The 21,240-nt window shown below is 32.6% G+C and overlaps 1 protein-coding gene across 3 annotated transcripts in view; it reads left to right on the plus strand.

Moving 5' to 3' along the window:
* LOC100167244 (semaphorin-2A) overlaps positions 1–21,240 on the plus strand; it is a 401,079-nt gene that overhangs the window by 337,207 nt on the left and 42,632 nt on the right. For all 3 annotated transcript variants that reach the window (XM_029491091.1, XM_008181495.3, XM_008181496.3), the window contains one exon: positions 4,482–4,533. In XM_029491091.1, the coding sequence (XP_029346951.1) occupies positions 4,482–4,533 (52 nt within the window). The remainder of the gene's footprint in view (positions 1–4,481; positions 4,534–21,240) is intronic.

A 21,240-nucleotide genomic window follows, 5' to 3' on the forward strand; every position in this document is an offset into this window, starting at 1 on the left:
TTGAGCAAAACAAATCATCCATTTAATGGTTAGCAAAAAATACCGAACGTTTATGAACTATTATACAACTCGTGTGTAAATATCATTGAAATTAATATTAAAATATAAGCATGCATACCTATATAGATAGAAATACATTTAATCTATCGACTAGCATAAAAATATAATATTGTATTGTTATTATTATATGACTATGGATTTATTATTTATAAAAACTATCTCTATTTAGTATTTACTGTTCGATTTACAAACATTCTTATTAGCTTCGATATTATTATATTAATATTAGTAAACAAATATTATTTTACTACCTACTAATATGTATTTTAATATAACGATTTATTAAATTTGTTATACAATACAAATTAAAAATTTAATTATCAAAGAACTTTTGACTTGTGTGGATTTAATTAACACGTAAATTAAATTATTTAAATGCCACAAATTTTGATTTGTATAGTTTGTAACATACTATTTTATTTTTTACAAACCCTTTTATTACACACAATTTACATAGTTAATTATAGGGATAAAATAACAAACAATATTTACTAGAGGTTTATATTTTTATCGAATGAAGAATCAATAACAAATTATGGAAGTTTGATTTCGGGGTGTTATAAACTTCATTAAACCGGTATACATTAAAAAGAGTTTTCAAGATAAACGGATATATTTCCAAGGGCATTAACTATCATTAAGAACGAACGACTACCGCGCCATGTCGTTGTTGTCGACGTCGTCGTCACCCTCGTCATTGTTAATTAATGAGAATTAGAGCGAATCTATATATTAAGTTTCGATAGACTCTTCTTCACACTCGCACTCGCCGGGTCGACAAGAGTTCCACGGCATGGTAAAAACCAAACAAACGCGGAGGGGGGGAAACAAACCAGACCGTAACCGCGGTATCCCCGCTGCAAGTTGCGCGGCTCATCATTGCCATCTCGTATGTTTGTTTTGCGAACTAAATAACGAGCCTTACACACACACACACACACACACACACACAAACGCACACTCGTATACATTATATTAATACATATATATAGTAAATAGCATAGAGTTTGCCAGTCGAACCGTGAAATTAAACAGTCGCCCTCCCCCGCTTCTCTTCCTGTCTCTTCCTCTGCAGCTATAATACACACACAGAAAATATATTATATACTTGAATTCTCTCTCTCTCTCTCTCTCTCTCTCTCTCTCTCTCTCTCTCTCACTCTCTCTCTCTCTGCTCCGTCTGCTACCCCGTCACCGTTGTCGTACCTCGACGATTGGCGCGTTCCGGTTCGATCTCTCGCCGCCGCAGAAGAATAGCGGCGCAGCGCTCACTATATAATATTATATATACGCGGGCTGCTGCAGGGCCGGGGTGGGCTTGTTGTAGGGGTCTGCAGCTGATTTATACGCCGTTTCGTTATGACATTCTAAAGGCTGTTTTTAAAAAGCCGTCCTTCCACCCGCACCACCGCTCGCTTTGCCCACCCGCCCGCCCGCCACCGAATTATTGGGACGAAAAATTCCCCGTCAATTTGTACCGCTCCCGTCGTCCCGCAACCAAGACTGCGAAGCACCCACTGGGCGCTCGAGATGAAATTAACGCACGGTTGGGTAGACGAAAAAATTTATAATTAAATAAAAAGTCAACGCCGGCACCGTGGTATGAAAGTAATGGTAATCTGGCTGGATATTGATCTCTGCTGCGGCAATGTGTATACTGGGGGCGAGGCGGCTGCGTTAACCCCCGTGGGGCATAAAAGAAATCGTTCGTGAAATAAAATAACTCTCGATCGAGAATATAACACGAGTATTTGTTTTTTAATTGAAACGCGGTAAAAATTGCGTCACGGCCGAACGCGCGAATTAAATCAAATACCTGAGCCGTATTGTGCAATTGTGACGAGACGTACAATTACCTCTCCATTATTACGGTTCAAAATTAATATATTATTGTATATTGTTATATTTTTTTCTCTCCAATTATGACACACTTGAAAGAGTAAAGACTGCTGCAGATTATATCAGCAATAGGCTGTTGAACACTCATCTCGCTCCGTTCGCGTCGACCCCGTCTAATGTTGTATTGTCGTTTCAAATTTAAAGCCAATTATCAAGTTTAATAAACGATTTTGAATTTGCATTTGTTTATCATTATTGGATATTTTCATGTTGTATAGGTACAAATTTTATTTTGAGATTTTTATATTATAGTTGTAGAATGAATGAGCTTGCACAGTGCTACTATTTAAAAAATATACATATAGGTACCTAGATAAATTGATAAAAAACTAACATTATTTTTTCTAAATTTTATGAAGTTCACATTGATTTTCAATCAGACTTTTGGTGTTTAGTTATATTTTTTACTATTTCGTAAATTCATTAAATTAATTGATAGGTAGTGTTTTTACTTTCAAATATATGTTATACCTTATAATTATAATAAAAAACAACTTAAGACCATTATTTTTATTTATTTTATCTAGGTATAAGTGTATAACAAGGATTTTGTTAACAAATTTTAGAAAAAATAATTTTAAGCAGATAATGTTCATCTTCGCTTAAAACAATTATGTAGTTAGGTTAATAATAACTATAATCATATCAGATCCGTCAGATGTCTAATGAAGCATTCTGAATATTACTACCGTTACTATTGTAGTATAATATACGTAATTTTACAATAATCGGTGGACCACAATATTGCATAATATGGCAAGTTGTTTAGTGACGGAAATGTAAAATCATCTCAATAGTTTGCTCCGGGCCTTATATTCAGAAAAACTAGCAAAAACACACGTTCACTTAGCAATATAACCCAACACATAGGCAATAGGTGCGGCGTACTATAACATGAAAATAAATAGTACTAGCGGGCATCAAGTTGCCATTTAATGGAGATCTTTTGTGTACGAACACCGTTGTAAAACATAATATTTTGTTTTCAAAGCACTGTCCGTCGAGTCGTAAGAAACATTTTTAACAAACACGTTCGACAACAGTCCTATATGGTATGTGGCACAATAATTTATCTACCTATTCTTTGGCCACCGCGTACATCTATGATCATTATCCACCGTACTCGGGCCACCGCGAACGTCCTTTCTACCGAAGTGTGTGGGTATTGTATAATACCGTTTCGGCCTTTTATTTTAATGTATTCGGGAACATGATAATCTTTTTGTGCACAGCGTCTGCGGTTTACGGTTCTTAGCGCGCGCGATATATTTGCCTAAAACATAAGTTTTATAATACCGATCGTATTTCCCGAGACGAGAAACTACCCAAGGGCACCGAAAATATAATATACGAACACATGCGGAGGTTTAGTTGAATTTTATTGGGAGAGGATTACAATTTTTTTACACTTAAATAGGCAAACACACTCGCACGACCACACTCTACCAGCAATGTTTTAATTAGTTTTGCTCAGCTTTTATCATTCATATTAACTAGATATAGCCTATAATGTGCACTAAACATAATATTAATGCACAGAACATAATATACATAGGTACCAGTTATTTACACAATAATAGTCAAACATATTATTATAATAACGACAACAAATTAAAAATATGATTAACTTTTTATTGAATACATAAAAAAAATATTTTGATTACCTGAATGAGATAGTTCTGGTAAAAAAAACAAAAAATAAAATACAGAATTCTCCCCAATTCCCTACCTGTCCAATATCTAACTACGTATATTGTCGTATACATGCCAAGTTATTGCAAATTTCGACTCGACGTGACGAACCTTCACGCGGAATAAGCACATTGCGAGTATAATATTATTATTATTATTATTGTTCACCATCTTCTCGTTGCATTGACACCCTAGACGATAATACAATCATAATAATAAACATTATACAATACTGGTGAGAACGTCATTTTCCACATACCTATATATGTATTTCGGCAAAACTTAACTGTTTGATACGCCAAACGTCCGTCTCTTTTTGGCATTATCATATTATTATTATTATTATTATTATTATTACTATTATTATTATAATTATAATTATTATCGTCATCTTGCTCGTGACGTGTGTGCGTAGTGCGTTATGCCAAACAAACATTCCGAATATACGCCGTAATTAGCTCTCGGCGGCACATGTTCAATTGCATTCTCTCTGGGATTGGCGTGTACATATTATTATATTATGTATATATAATGTATACATAAATTCTGATCCTAAATTAATTCTAAAGTTTAATCATTTCTCCGTCAGCCCCTCGCCCATACCCGGTCAATACTCCAAAGTCCGCGCGCACACATCTACGGAAGTCGGTGGTATACATCCTCGCGCGTTCTGCTTCCTGACAGTTCACTGCAGGGCCGAAAACTTTTCGATCGTCTAAATAGTGACAGGCCCTTGTCTATTACAGTACTAATCACCTTAGTGCTCCCACCCTTCTTCGTACTTCGTTAATTAATTAATAATATATAACGTTGGTTGATTTGGTTTTCAGGGATCACGTGTACCGGCTGAACCTGAGCAACATCAGCCACTCCAGCTGCAAGGTACGTACAAACTGTTAATTATTCCTTAACGTTCATAAGTAATGACCTAACTATTTTTACATTGATAACTTATCTCACTAGATTAAAATAATTTGAAATAAGCGCCCTTACTAAGGAATGAAATTGCAACCACCCTTACAACACGTTCTCGTCAAGTATATGTACTTAGGTACCTTAAAATATAATATACTGTTACTTCATAAACTGTACTTAAAACGCCTTAGAACAACACGTTACATATAATTACATATCTATAGCGTATGATATAAACGCTGTTGGCTCATATAAATTTTAGCCGAATTTGTGTTTTAATATTGTTTAAATACTTTCAAATCAATGACTTTTAACAAATACCTATAGGTACATCTTATTTATACGAACACCTCTATGATATCACTTATCCTGTGCTAATATCAGAATACAGTGATACCAGTATTGGACAAATAAAAAACTTGAACATTAGAATGTCTTAAGCGCCAAACACTTTGGTTCGATACGCAAAAACGATTGCAATACAATTATTCTGAGTGTTTTTCACTCAAAACTATTAAAACTATTTGAAATTGTTAAATTAATGATAAACATGGGTACTTAAAGTACACTACAAAGATTAATGTATTGCAAATAATCTAATAACATTAATGAATTTAATTTTCGATCTTTGCCAAATTACTACAACAGATAAGATTATTTTAGGTAATAGTATCATAATATCCAAAATATCAAGTACCTTAATACTTTCAAGTTTCAACATCTTAAAAACCTTTGTAACTTATTTATACCGAATATTGAGTACTTACCTACCTACTAATTTATAATATTAATTTCTCCAACACAATATCATGTTAATACCGTTTTATGGGTCCAAGTTGATTAAAACTTAAAGAGGAAATGTTTAGGGTTATATTATAACATGTTTATAATATATAACCGAAGGTATTAGTTTTAATATACAAAATAAGCTCATAATTAAATAGAAAGCCATAAATATACTGGTATGTATCGAATATACCTCTATATATACCTGCGTAATTATATGAAGTTTATTACGTCTACTTATGGTACCTAAACATTTAGTATATAGTACCAGCCAGTACATACCTTCAAATATCTTTGTATGTATAATGTATTTTAGCCTCAAATCTTTTTATAAAATGTATTTTGTGGTTTGAGTTTTTTTCAAATTGACAAATAAGCAGCGCCTGAGGCCATTATTTGGATCACATTCCGCACTATTTACCTAGTATTATATAGGTACGATGTATATTGTTTTTTTTTACAAAGAAATGTTATATACATTTTAAAAGCATAAGAAACATTATTTATATTATGATTCCTAGTAAAATGTAAAATAAACAGCTATTATTATGAATGGTATATCATGAACCCAATATTATTTTCTGAAACAAATATCGGAATAAAGAAACTATACAACTGAATACAGACTGACATAATATAATATATATGATGTGTTTTATATGTATATAGTACTATAATTGTAGGTACTTTACTCGTATACATATAATTGTATTGTAACCAACGAATGCACGTTGTACAAAAAACGAATGCCATTTCCTTGTCAAATTATTTCAATTAAACTTCCTTTTTTTTTTTTTGTTATACGGTTCAAATTTTAGAAATATATTTTTATAATTAAAAAAAAAAGTATAGGTAGTACCTATAGAGTAGTCTTAATATCCGTTTTTGTTTTAATATCCTCGTTGCTTTTCGTTGGGAATTGTTTTAAGGAAATTATTTATTTACCTGAGGGGATATTTAAAGAGTTATTAATGCTAATAACTTTTCAGTTAAAAAAAATGCCTGACAAGGAGACGGTGAATAACAAGTAATAGGGAGCCTCCGGGGCGAGGAGGACGAGGAGTTGTTCGCGGCGTTTTGAACTAATTTCAAGTTGAAAGAACATCCCGAAATTAACGGCGCTCTCATTTACACGGTGAAGCAATTGTGGCAAATTAAAATCTTCAAAATTCTCGCTTCGGTCATACATCAACGGTGCAACCTAATTGCATTCCCAGGCCCGGTGAGCCTTTGACCGCATGTAATTGCTAGGCATAAATCACAAGTCCTGTTTAACCTCGTTTGGAGAATATGGCGGAGGCGAGAAGTGGGAGATGAAAATTTCAGTATTTACGCGCATGTACAGCGAAAGGGTCAAAGGTCATAAATTTCAAAAGCTGCACTGGTCTCATTTATCGTTATTAATATTACATTATACATATTATAAAAAAAATGTACATATATATTATATACATATAATGTAAATGTTAAAAAAAAACTGAAAATATGATAAAGAGAAAACCCGACTTTTCACTCACCTGAGGCCATTTATTTTGAACTTTTATTGAATTAAATTCGTACAGTACACCGAAGGTGAAAAAAAAAACAATGTTACTGTACCGTACTCGTATATTTTTCTAAACAAGTTCAAATCCCCCGAGGTCGTCGCATCGCACCGAACCTGCACCATAAATCGTAATTAAAATAATAACTTATGGCCAGCAGCAGCAATGTAGGTACGTATAATGATCCCAATACTACGCTGATACTTTGATGGGTACACACAGCAATATTTTATGTGGTCAACCCTTTTAGAATTACGGACGCTATAATGTTGGTCGGTTCAGGAATGTTAGGTACCGAAAATCCATAAAACGGCCAATACGTCTTTAAACATTTAAACCTATGTGGCTTCTATCCGCCTCGCCACCGTAATGATATAATGTAACGACCTAGCTATATATACCGTGTCCATCATTCCCGTACCCATATATATACACGCACACCGAACAGCAATGACATTAGAGTCGAGCTCCTCTCCGTAATTCGTCCGATAGGAAACGGTTTGCGGAAAATGGAAACTTTTTTACCACCCGCGTCCCCTCATATAGGTACAGTGTCCAATGGCGCTTTGCTCGTTCAAACATACAAAACCGCGAGTAATATTCTGTATCCGGAACCGGAGTAAAATAATTATTACTATTACAAATAATATTATAGCTATGATTGTGACATGACGTATTTACCGTTCGCTGATCGTATATATAAATAATGTGTGTTTCAAATTTTATGACGATTCATTGATAATATAGGAATTGAAAAAAAAAATCAAATTTATTTTACGTTATCAACAGGGGCTTACAAATTTATAGTGAAAATTTATTCGGACCGTTGTCGTAAACGTGCAATGTCCGGACCCGTCCCCCATGATACACTGCACGGTGCACACTGTACATAAGTGGAATATAATCCGGAGGGTGGATTTTTAACATTCATATTATTATATTGGCATTTGAATAAAGTAGAAATTATTGTTATTATTATTAAACACTGTACCATTAGTCCGAGCCCTTTGTGCAAACATTTTATCGTGTTCCCATTGTGTATTTAACAATACCTATTTTTGTTCAAAAAATCTTACAATATTAACTTGTAGTATTCAAATGTTAATTATAATTTTTACTATTAATGAAACTAATAGCAAACTCCGGAATAGAAATAAAAAAAAAATCTACAGCTATAATTATATACTTGTATGATATTAGTGATATTACTATGTTATTTTTGAACAATATACCAGTATAAATAATTTAATCACAATAATCATAAATGGAGCGTACGAAATTATATTATATTACACTAGACTAGTAATGGGGTTGGAACTATCGCATTCGTTTTTTTTTTCATTTTGATTTTTTTACTGATTGGTGACTTAAAAAATATTTTAAATAAAAACGATATTGAAATATTTTAATTTAATATGTTTTACAAAAGTTTCATCTGAAAACGTATTAAAACCACGGGTCGTATAACGTAATTTAAAGTTGAATCCGAATCATTTTACGTTTGGAATGTTTTAATAGAAGGAGATTCATCATCGAGGTATAAGTACTTTCCGTACAAGAATTCGTTTTAAGTAACTATGCCGAATCTCTCAGTCGTCTCGTTGCCAAAAACACGGTCGACGATTTGCTGATTTCCCCTAACGAAGTTTTGTCGAATGGTACAAATGAGAGTTAAGCGTTGGGGGGGGGAGGGTGCCCCAAGCGAAAGAAACTTGTTCGTCGCATGCATACGTTTTAGGTGTGCGAATACTTGAAACGGTCTAAAGAAGTTTACCGCATTACACTTTGCGAAATATGACAAACTACATTTGAACATGTACTCGTACCTTCATTAATTGCATTTAAAACCAAAAATTGTAAACTTTTGCTACCACCAAGTGAACGCATTTTTTTTTACCTTCTAGAGAGATATATTTCGGTCACACTAATAATTCATGCAACATTTCGAGAGTAAACCATAGTGCATAAGTAAATCGTTTTCTGGAAATTACTGTTGAATGAAACTTTTTAATAAAAAAAAATAAAAATGTCGTTAACTATTATGTGACCGAATATTATACCTTAAGCTTACTTATTTCATGATGACAATAATACTATACCAGGTAACCTATACCTCCGAACCCCGTTGTACAGAATCGTTTATATTTATATAAATACAGTTACATTAATTCTCGATATAAGTTTAAAAAAAAAAATGATTTACGTAGGTATCATATACGTTAATTTTATAGTAATATAAAGTAATTATAATATAGTCATGTGTGGAAAAACCTGTAACCGCTCCAGTGACTGAAAAAAATCAATTAAACAGATGAATTTACCTATGTCTATAATAACCACCATGCATGAAATAGGCGGGTGCATCATAATATTATACGCATTTCATGAAAGAGAACAAAGAATAAAAGTTTTGAAAACGAATTCAGCTTTACGGGGCCCAAATGAAATTCATAATAATTATATAATTTCATTACACCTATTCTTACTACATGTTTTTCTCTGCAAATTAAAATTTTTCCAAACACACGGTGCGCATCATAACGTGTGATAATCAAATTTGACCAATTTAATGACGACTCCCGACCGTGAGCCAAATTGTCCCAGCTGAGAGAAAACCCACCCAACCGTTATAAACCTTTTTGTATGTGTTTTTTACGCATATAGAGTGTCTGTAAAGGGTTCATTAGTAACGCGGAACAATTTCTTTTAATGAGACACTCGTAACAAGTTTTCTGGTAGACAGTGATATTGTTTCGCCGACGACCAGTGGGGCAAAAAAGAAAACCATAGAGAAAAAATATCGTATATAATACAATTTTTTTTTCGTATCGAATTAGACCAATGGATAATATTCTTTGCAATACGATAGAAATCAGCAGACTTGGGGTTCTATTTAACTTACCCATTAATGATGAGAGAGAGGCCGGCCGCTGGCGTCACATTTATTTTTTTACCTTCTTAAAAACAATTGATAGACATAATTTAGAATGCATATATACACGGTTGACTTCGTTAGTCAAGAGAACTTTAATTTCAAGCTCTGATGTTATATATGTACTATATTTTTCACTACCCTCTCAAATTATTATTATTATTATTATTATTATTATTATTATTATTGCGAATAAGAGTGCCTCTCCCACCCACCCCGTAACCGTCACTGCAGGCCATGCCTCGACTCATTCGATCTTTCGTCAAAGACCAAATGAACCGTTATGTCGGGAAATAAGCTGCGGCTGAGTAAATGAAAATCTACGTCGTACAAGAGTGAATGGAGAGAAAAAATAAAAAGGAAGCGAGACTTGTTGCAAATTAGTTTTACCAGAAGATAAATTTCAAAAACAGTAATGAGAAGGTTAGTATACTCTTCTATCATCCCTTTCAGATTTATCAGCTTGAATACGGTATTATAACGTATAGATTTAGCACAAGTAGACAAGGAAAAAAATATTAAGCACTTTTTATGGTACTTTTTTTCATTTCGTTCTTACGATTATATTACTTATAATTATTATACTTTCACTGTAGTATTAACGAATCTAATTAATATTTGTGTTCTATCTTTTATAATGAGTAGAAAGGTTTTGTCTCTATGTTTTATATATTTTTTTTAATTAATAATGTTCGTGTCTAGTCCCATTGGTCAAAGTAAAAAACTTAATATTTATTAAAAATGTATAAAATATAAATAACTATACGAAGCTGAATAATGTGCGGTGGTATATAGCCACGAATATACAGCAATGTTAAGTTTAAAACAATTGGTTTTCGAAATATCAATGTATTAAACTTGTATGAGGTTTTTCTCATTTTTCAAACGATAAATCATGTAAACCATGTTAAATACTATTCATAGTGTTTTTGTCTATATTTAATAACGATTTCGTTTACATTGATTGTAACTCGTTCGAATGACCTATATCGAGTAACATAAAAATAATAATTAAATCGCACTATGATAATAATAATAACATGACGTAGCTGGATGTTCACGTTTTGTCGACGTATTTAATCAAGTCTAATGAAATCGATTTCATAGCCACAGTGACGATGGCGTAGGACAAAAGGAGGATAAAACTGATCTGGTACTGGATATATTATTTCGGAATGTATTGGTCAATCCAATGCAATAACGTGACGTCTTTTTCGTCATAAAAACATTTAGGAACCAAACGTCGTAAAGTGAGTATATATAATGATATGTCGTATATGCGGATCGCCATCGTCGTTTTTCTTTTTCTTTTTGGCGGGAACGGGGGACTATTTTTATTGGTCTGGATGAAGTCGAAAACGTTCAAGAAACGGCGCCGACGGAAAAAGAGATTCGCATACTGATAAGTGAAATAACCTCTCCGCCGGCCTATCATTAAACGACCCGATATATTCGGCCGCCACGATGATATCGAAATCCCTTAAAGATCACGCTATACCCTCCTTACACGCGCCAAATACCACTGACCCCGGCAGCCCCCCCTCATGTATTATTTGCCGACTCCGAAATGTTATTATATTAAATTAAGAGTTATTTGGACCTCGTCCTAAAACCGTTTATTGGTCTGTTAACGCCACTGCATGCAGCTGCAGCTGCATTGTTTCTCTCGTCTCTCCGTCGTCCCCTTGGCGGCTGTATGCCCATGTACATATTATATAATATGTAGAAATAATCTAATACGCGCGCACGCATGTAAGGGATGGCGGAAATTTGGGGGTAAAAATCGACCGTTCCTGTTCGATCTCTGCAATATTTTTCTCATCTTCTATCGCATCGCATTTCCACCTCCACCGGTCACGACGATTCCTTGATAAAAAAAAAAATCCTTTACGATACAATAATATAAATTATAATATACACGCGATACGACCGATATTCCTTCTGCATCTTACATTTATATTTATATATATATATACATACATATCATTACATATATATATATATGTATAGGTAGTAGGTATGTATATTATATTATTATTATCTTCCACTCGTCCCCCGAACGCAACCGAGTCCCCAAAACGCGGTGGGGTCTTTTTTCGCGAGCTGCAATTTCCACGACGTGTACGACAATTTATCAACGGCAACCGTCCTGACAGTTATACGTGCCCCATTAGCTCCAGAATAACCTCATATTATTATACCACACACTGAACGTGTACCTATACGTGTATACCACGTGTACGAGTATAACACGTCTCGCACGTTCTTGGATCCGTTCGGTTTTTCACGTGGCCCGAGATAATATAATTAATTATTTCCGACGGCGTGGTTCGTCGTCGTCAGGCGGCGCGAGGAAGATGATTTTTTTCTTTCCGCTGAATTAGATTTACACGTACTTACATAATATATGTGCAGTGTATACCGTATAATAGTCGTGTATACCATGTTCGAGTGTTTCGATAAAGATTTTCTTCTGTACGTGGAAAATCCGTGTGTTGGTTTTGTGTGTATCTTGAACGGTCTATGAATAATAATAATAAAAAAAATTTCATACCTCCACCAAATATTTTATTGGTTCATATTTTATTTTGATTTATTCGACAATTGCCTATTATTAATTATTGCAGACGCATTCGTATAATCCTCTCACTTTTAATCAATCGATTAAATCCATTGTGAATTTCGTTTTCGCGTGTACAGATTCACAAAAATCGTCCTGTTTTAAATCATCATGACTTCACAAGTCTCTTTATTGGTTACTCACCGTGTCATATTTTATTACCGTCACAAAATTAATTTAACAAACTAAATAACACAATGCACTGATCAGTGTATCATTTTTTTTCTCGAATTATTACGCCTATTTTGGCACACCAAACGAAGCGTTTATATTTCAACAGTAGGCCGTCATTAAAATTAACTGTATACAAAAACCATATGATTTGAAATAAACACAATACCATTTAATTATTTGGCATATGATTCCAGTTTCATTTCAGTTGTATATAGATCATTTAATTTTAATTTGTAATTTTATATGGAAATAAAAATCTTATTTTAAATTTCATCCAGAACACAACCCAATTGTAATAAATATTATTATAGTACTACAACAATAATAAACCTAAGCTTATTCGTCCACTTTGTATATAATTTAATTGTTTCATCGTATTTGCTAAACGAATAATTTCTTTGTACGACAGATTCATAAAGTTAATTAACCTAACTAAGTTTCTTTAACGTTTTCAAGATTTTCATTCAAAATATTGTGAATCTTGAACAATTAAGTACATCTATCGACCTATGATACAATATTTATATTCAAATTTTAACGCTTCGCTCAAAATCTAGAGCAATAATAAATTAATACATATATTAATGTATAATAAAATTTGTTCGTACATTTTTATAGTAAAATCACTGCAAATGTTATTAATTTTCAAACATTTTAATCTAAATTTTAGTTTCTAAAAGATATATCATGCATTTAAATATAAGTGTTTATTCTATAAACCATTTATAATAATAACGTTCTTAGTAATGTGGCTTTAAGAGTGAATATAATTTACTGGTTTTGTTTAATGAAATGGGGAAAATAAATAAATTAAAATGTCATTATAAAACATTCCCTATAGCAGTGTAATTGAGCGTTGCGTATTTTTGATATATTTTTTAAAATATTATTATTTAAATGTGTAATTATTATAAATTATAGAAAAACGAGTACACAGTACACAGTACACAGTACACAGTAATCTACATCTTTACTGCAGAATATGTAATATGTTAGTGAACCAAACCATTTTATCCCATGTCAAATAAACGTCTAGACAGTGAAATATTGCTATATTTATATTTTCATTTCAAACAAAAAGATGAATTTTATGAAGTCGTTTGAAAAAAAAAAAAATCAAAAAAAAATTTTAAAACGCCACTTGAACACATAAATTGAAATATAGGTAAATATGGCGCGTGAACCATCGTCGTTGAATCGTGTTATCCTAGTGTGTAGTCGTTGAAACCTTGTTTCCTGTAAAAGAAACGCGTTTGATTTTTATCCTCGACTTAGGTTTGTTCAGTCACGTCTGCGATAACGATTCGCGGCTATCGCGTCGTGTCCCGCGTATTATATTATTACAGTTACGGCGCACATTATAATAATAATAATATACACCTAGAATATAGCATCGTAATAAAACGTTTAATTGTTATTTAGTTACCCATAAAGTGTCATTCGGCCGATAAAATCGAGCTGCCGCGCGTTGGTCATCTTCGCCCCAGCATCCCCCGCCACACAGCATTCGTCCCAACCCCCGAAGGTCGGTATAAATTGCGCTATTTTTTTCATTCAAAACTGTGTGCACGAGTACGCCTACTGCGCCGCGACGGTCACCACTGTAGGTTATTATATTTTGCAAACCGTTATTAAAGCCGCAAAAATCATTAACCAAACCCCTTCAAACGTGCAGTATACCATATACTCCGCAACGACAATTATTGGACCGGACAAATTGAAACATGGCCACTAATAGCCGGGGCAGTATTTATTTATAAACAGTGTGTATGTATAATGACGCATATTATATATATATTTTTTTTTCCCCTGTACACCCGATTTGTTTTGCCGCTCTATAACCGCCGTGGTCGTCGTGCGGTATAGTAAATAAAATTTTATTGCAGGGCAATCCTCGATAAATATAAGGCTGCAGAGCTTTTATTGTAATTATTGTCGTCCCTGATCGGTGCAGTGTCGCCGTGCTCGCGGCCTTCCCTTCGGATATTTTACGACGGGATATTTGCACCAGAATGACACCCACCACCTCCAGCGAAAAAAAACTCATATAATCTATATATATATATATTAATATATATACTATCGGCGTATTACCGTCAGCCGTAAATTAAACGAATAGCTTATTAAACTGATATATCCCCACTTCCTCCACCCCTTAAGTAGGTGCACCTTGTATATATATATTATATACATTATACATGTTATATATTAGGGCGATGCACTGTGCAGGATTTAAGCCGACGTCTCGTCCGGTCGCCACGAATATTATGGAAAAACATTCAGCAGCCCTCCGTGGCGTTGGAGGGGTGGCGGTCTTGGTCGTCCCTCCTATCGTACAACGAATCCCGTCCCGAAGTGAAAATAACAATAATATCGAGTAATATTAATAATAAGTCTCAGCCGTTTCTCCCCTCGGGCGGCACACGCGTAATATATTGCAATATTTTATGGTCGAATTTTTAAAATAAAATCACACATTTAATTACGATAATCCAATTTAAAACGGACGTTTTTTATTTGATTTCGACGGATGTAAATATCCTGCTGCAGTGCGACACTTATATACTCTATAAATTACTATCCTCCTATATTTGTTAGTGTATGGCTATAATAGTTCTATAGTGTCAACGTCCACCTTTAATCGATCGTCAACAAATGTCATATGTAAATTAAATATATATTTATAGGTATTACATTTATTTTTATAACTATGAAGTATAGATAAATTGATTGTATGTGCATCGATTTTACTTTAATTCGTTTCTTTGCTGTATTTATAAAAAATATTGATAGAATTTCATAATATAATATATATGATATGTATATTACTGTAATATTACGTTCTCTTTTTAAAATTTCAAAAATTAAAATATCGGAACTTTAAAATGTACATACTCCAATCCAACTACAAATCATGTTTTGGCTTTCAACAATAATAATATATTGAAATAAAATTTTAAAAGTTACATAAAATATACACAAGATGACAAAAACACTACTTTCCCTATCTACAAGTAGGTATTCTTTTGATTATATATATATATATATATATATATTTTTACAACCAATGTGTTGAAATTCAATTTTAGATTTCAATTTCATCGTAGTCGTCGGTCTCAAGTTCCTCCATGAGCCCATTTGTGTTCGAAGGAAATTGTATTATTTTTAAACTTCGCAAAGAATAACTTGTTACAAAAATATATTCACATTTTTTCCCCTTAAACAACTTATCTTACTTATTCTTTACTTTTTAAGAAGTTTCTTTTACATTATCAGATTTGTGTGTTAAAATATACAACAAAAATTAGATAATATTTAAGTCTATGCTCAATAAAAAAAACATTAAATCTTATGTAAATATATTATATTGTATAGTTATTATGTATATTATGTTATTTTTAAATGTAGAACGAAAAAGAGTTTTTTAATAGATTGAATAACTTTTCATTCATTTTTTTATTTAATATTTCCTCGACATTAAACTTATACGATCAATAATGGTTCATCTTTCTTTGTCAGATTTATACAAAGTTACTGTATATTTAGATAAGACCCAATCGAAAGTCAGGTCAGTATTCTATATAATATAGTTTCTATATTGACCTTCTTAATGGATTATATATAAGTCTGAGACTAAGAGAGTATAATTACGGGATTACACATAATCATTATATATATAGTTGAATACATAGTTTCTAAACTAAATACATAATATTATATTTCTATCTAAAAAATGTTGCTTAACGCCGTAAACATTATAAATAAAAGCTATATTATTATCGATAATATCTTAGAATATTCAATAAATATAAAGTTAAAATAAATACATAATATCTATAATACGAGCACCATTATTAGAGTGAATAAAGAAATGATAAAATATTTATATAATACCTAAAAATGTATGATTCTGTAACTTACTGATTTTGAAGTCTGCAAGCTACCTATAATGGTTTCAATATTTACTGTACAAAAAAAAATTATGATTTTTTAGTTATTATTGGTAAGATTGTAATACAATAATAATTGAAATAAGCTATTAATCATTTTTACTTTGCAGCATGTAAGTAAATTACTATGTAAATATTTATTTTCACCAAACATTTTACGATATATTAACCGCGTAATATATTGCCTCGCCAATAAATTGATACTGCGATGAATTGACGATGATGAATTATTAACGTATGCCTCGAATTTATGGTATTACACTAAATTGAACACTTCGTATATCTTGTACCTATAATATGCTCTACAAAAAAAAATATACATCATTATATAAATAGAATTCTAAGGTATTTAAAACAATTTTTTTTCAATAAAATAAATGTTTTGTTATTATTATCGAATACATTTTTGTCCGTTTCAAATAGGAAAAATTATCAATTTAATACAGATGAAACTTCGTACAAGTCGTATTCTAAAATAAAATAATTATCTCTGAATTAGTTAATCTAATTAAATACATTTTTTATTAGAAATATACTAATCTAATAAACAAACTGTGTAAAAATAAATTATAATAATAACAATAACATAAATTACGATTTTTATTGTATAGAAATTTATATCTTTATTCCGGCATTAAAAAAACTCCCATAAATCAATCCATAGTACGTGTTGTTGTTTTCAGCCAATGATAGTCTATATTTTAATCTGGCTTGGGATTGTTAATACAGTTAGGTTTAAAGTTTAAATTTGCGCAATACATCACGTATAAAAACTCGACTACTGCTGCAGTGTCCATGTATTAACTCAATTTTATACGATTAATCTGTTATGTAATGTTGTATTGTTTTAACACATCCTAATCGTGTTCGTACCAAACATTTATTTTTTCTCGCAATTTCTATTTAGTTTTCCATTATAACTTTGGAATGTAAAATTATTTTATTCTATCAAAAATAGAAATATTTAATAATATAATAGTTAGTTATCTATTTTATATTATTTTTATACTTTAATGATGATTATATGTTATCATTGTACAAGCAATTAATTATTTAGAACAATAGTTTTTGAATTTTTTAGCACCATAAAATGTGATATTAAATATTGTTACGGAAATTAATTTCAAATGATTTTATTTTTCTAGATTAAGAATGAATAATCTAATTTATTCTTCAAAGTTGATTATACGTCCATATATTTTTCAAAAAATAAAAAAAAAATTTAATTTAATTTTTTTTTTTAAATTTAATTAAATATATCTTACTTTTTAGAAGTCATAAATATATAATCCGATAGTAGATCCGACAGTTTAGATTTAATTCTCGAGTCTCGGTTTCCGACACTTGAGAAATTTAGTATATCTAAACATACCCTATATAATAGGTAATATATTATATCGTGGTCGCTAACCTTACACCTATTGTGTTTTAATAGAGTTTATATTTTATGTCATTGCAGTGAGTAAATTCTTGACTAGAATTTATACGCAATGGCTTAGCTATATTATTATACGTCTTTTTATACTGAAAAGTTTCACGCAAAACGTCTGAGGTTACAACGGCGGCGGCGGCGAAGACGTATCTTGTGGACAGATCTGAAGCGACCATTATCACGTCCAACTATATAATAAAGCTGCAGCGGCAGTAGAGATATTGGGGAGGAAAAAAAGATTGAGAAAATCGTGGAAAATGCGATCAACAATTTAATATTATGGTCGCTGATAAAAAAAAAATTTCCATTATCCAAAACCGAGGACAACCGAGACGACGGAAACCTTAACAACACGGTTATGTTGTAGCTCGATGTGAACGCCGCTCGTGATTATCGACATAGTATTACTATAATATTATTATTATCATTATATTGTTACAACATTCCGGTTCATTATCCGTTCACGGCCGGATCGTTTCGTTCGCCCGGAGGTTACCATACCGCTACACGCACGTATATATATATACATTATACTTGATGTACCTAAACTATATGCCTAACCGACAATTCACCAGACGAAAGTGTAGTGATAATAATAATTTGTTGTAATATTATCACGTAGGATTGTTAAACGCGCACGTAACACACCTGGCATTGTTTTCTTCCCGTTTCAGGTTGTTTTTTCATTCACCTAATCCGTCTCCCGACGATATTATTATAAAAATAATAATAATTATTATTATTATTATGTTCGTTTCGGGTGGGCTAAGCGAGCTTGTACAACTGCTGCTGCTGGTTGATACTCGGTTGTAACTTGTAAGTGTAGGTGCACCTGTGTGCGAGTGTGTATAAGTTTGCGTTTGTTGGTGGTTTATTTGCTCATCAAACTCGCGGCTCTCCTCCGCCAGCAAGGCGAAACGTTCTTTGATTACCTCCAACGCGGCACTAACCCTATCTCGAGCCATATATGTACTGCTCTCCTACCTATCCCCTTTTAGACTGCTCCGTGTGTGTCTTACTTAATAATAAAGTGCCTTGAAACCACCGCCCGAGTCCATTATTTTCACGACCAAATCCCGCCAAAAACTTAATGTAGGTAAATGTATTATTATACGGTTTGAATCATTGTGTATACACTGAAAATTCGCATCCCCGTACAAAGCTCGCCGTTTCAGATTGCAAACCAAATACGATATACTAATAATTATTAGTTGTACTTGTACCTAAAACCATATAAATACTATAATAATAATAATTATTATTATTTCTATTATTCAAACGTCAGTAGTCATGTAGTAGCTGCGTTTTTTTTTTTAATCCGTGGATGCATAATATACTTGAACGATAAGTTCAGCCAAGTGGGGTGGCTGAGCATTTGAAAGAATGCTTCACACAGCTGTACAGCAGTGGCCTCTTTATAGGAAATGTTCTCGGTGCCTGAGCACCCCACAGGCAATAACAAAAACTTTTTACCTTCGCCGATTTTACTTAAATGTAAAAATTAACATTTAAATATTAAATGCAAACTTAAAATGTTTTTATAATTTTATTATAATTTTCTTGTTATCTACATTAATTCGTTAAAATTAAAATTAAAATCATTACATTCGCCGACATAGACAATAATTGGTATTATATCTAATATCTATACTCGCAGAACACCCCTATTTTTTGTTTTGTCCATTATAATATTATTCAGAGTCTAGACTCTATAACACATTTTAACCGACGCCAAAAAGACACATCACACGATTCTATACAATAATACCGTATTCAAACTACTGTTTTACTTTTTAAGAATCGTTTGTGTTGATCACAACTTTAACGTTTAAAATATTAGCCTTAGTTTAGTCTGGGTGGATTTTCGCTTTGACGATGAGCTGCAGCTGCTTTCTCGTGGACGAATATTTTCACGGAAAAGAAACTTACGTCAAACGGCAGCCACGGTTTCATATTATGCACGAGTAATAACATTTTACGATTAAACGGTGTACTAGCATATTATTATGTAATGATATAGTCGGTTTATAGTAGCAGTAGGTAAGGACAGACAGGCAGGCAGGTATAGGCATGACCATCATCGTGCACACTAACGGGGAAGTTTCGCAGTCGAGATTTTGTCAACGTCATCTCGTGAATAAAACATTGTCCGATGCTCGACTGGCCTTTGTGAATTTTTTTTCGCCTACCATCTCCCTCGGTCTTTTACGTTCCGCCGTTCGAAAAACCCCATATATGCGCGCATTTACATGTTATTGAGGTTGTATTTTGTGCTGTGTCGGAATAATTCATTCGTATATTATACGTCGTAGGGATTCTTTTGTGCAGATGTTATGGAATAATTTGTCCAGAGATTGCCGCTCGGCGGCGGTGGGTTTAGTAGACTACCCTATACATATATATTATATAGTATAATATTCATTTGTGTATAAGAAATTATATCGCGAATACGACCCACGTGGGTTTATTTCTACTTCCGCCACATACGACCCATTGAATTTGCGACTACGGCGCGGCGAGCTTAATATATAATATATTATTCAGCAAAAAAAAAAAAGAATCGACGGAATCGTGTGCGAGTTTAGTCGAAGAGGAGACGGTCACGCGTGTTCGCTATAAGCGCGGCACAGGAGAAGGACGTTGTAAAACAATGTACATTGGAGGGAAAATACGATTTTTCTATCCACTTTACTTTATTTTCCTACACTAGCCGTATATAAGTATTATATAAGAATGTGTGTGTGTGTGTGTGTGTGTGTGTGTGTGTGTGTGTGTGTGTGTACAACGGTGATGACGACGTAATAAAATGTAATAAGCACAAGACACGAGTACATAAATTTCATAATATAAGCTACACGTTGGTTCCTCTTATGTAAATATATATACATATTTTAGATTCTGAGTGGAACGATGAATGTATTGATTTTACAATGATGTGTGTTTTTTTATTTTTTTATTTATTTTTTTATTTTTTTATTTTTTTTGTGTCTGTGTACACGATAAGTAGTCGAAATAATGCTACGATTTTCAACTTCAGTATCTTGTTCGATCAGAAAGTGAATATCGTTGGTGCATTGGGGAGGTCAAAATTTAAATTTCCCAGTGGTTTTCAAAAGCGCCGGGAAAAACAAAAGAAAAATTAAGGAAAAACGGGAATTTTTACGCAAAATCTGTTTTCGAGAAAATCGATTTTGGTTTTTGGTGTAACTTTAAAAAAAATGACAGTGGATGCATGA

The sequence above is a fragment of the Acyrthosiphon pisum genome, chromosome A3 (assembly GCF_005508785.2).
Source record: "Acyrthosiphon pisum isolate AL4f chromosome A3, pea_aphid_22Mar2018_4r6ur, whole genome shotgun sequence".
Classification (NCBI taxonomy): domain Eukaryota; kingdom Metazoa; phylum Arthropoda; class Insecta; order Hemiptera; family Aphididae; genus Acyrthosiphon; species Acyrthosiphon pisum.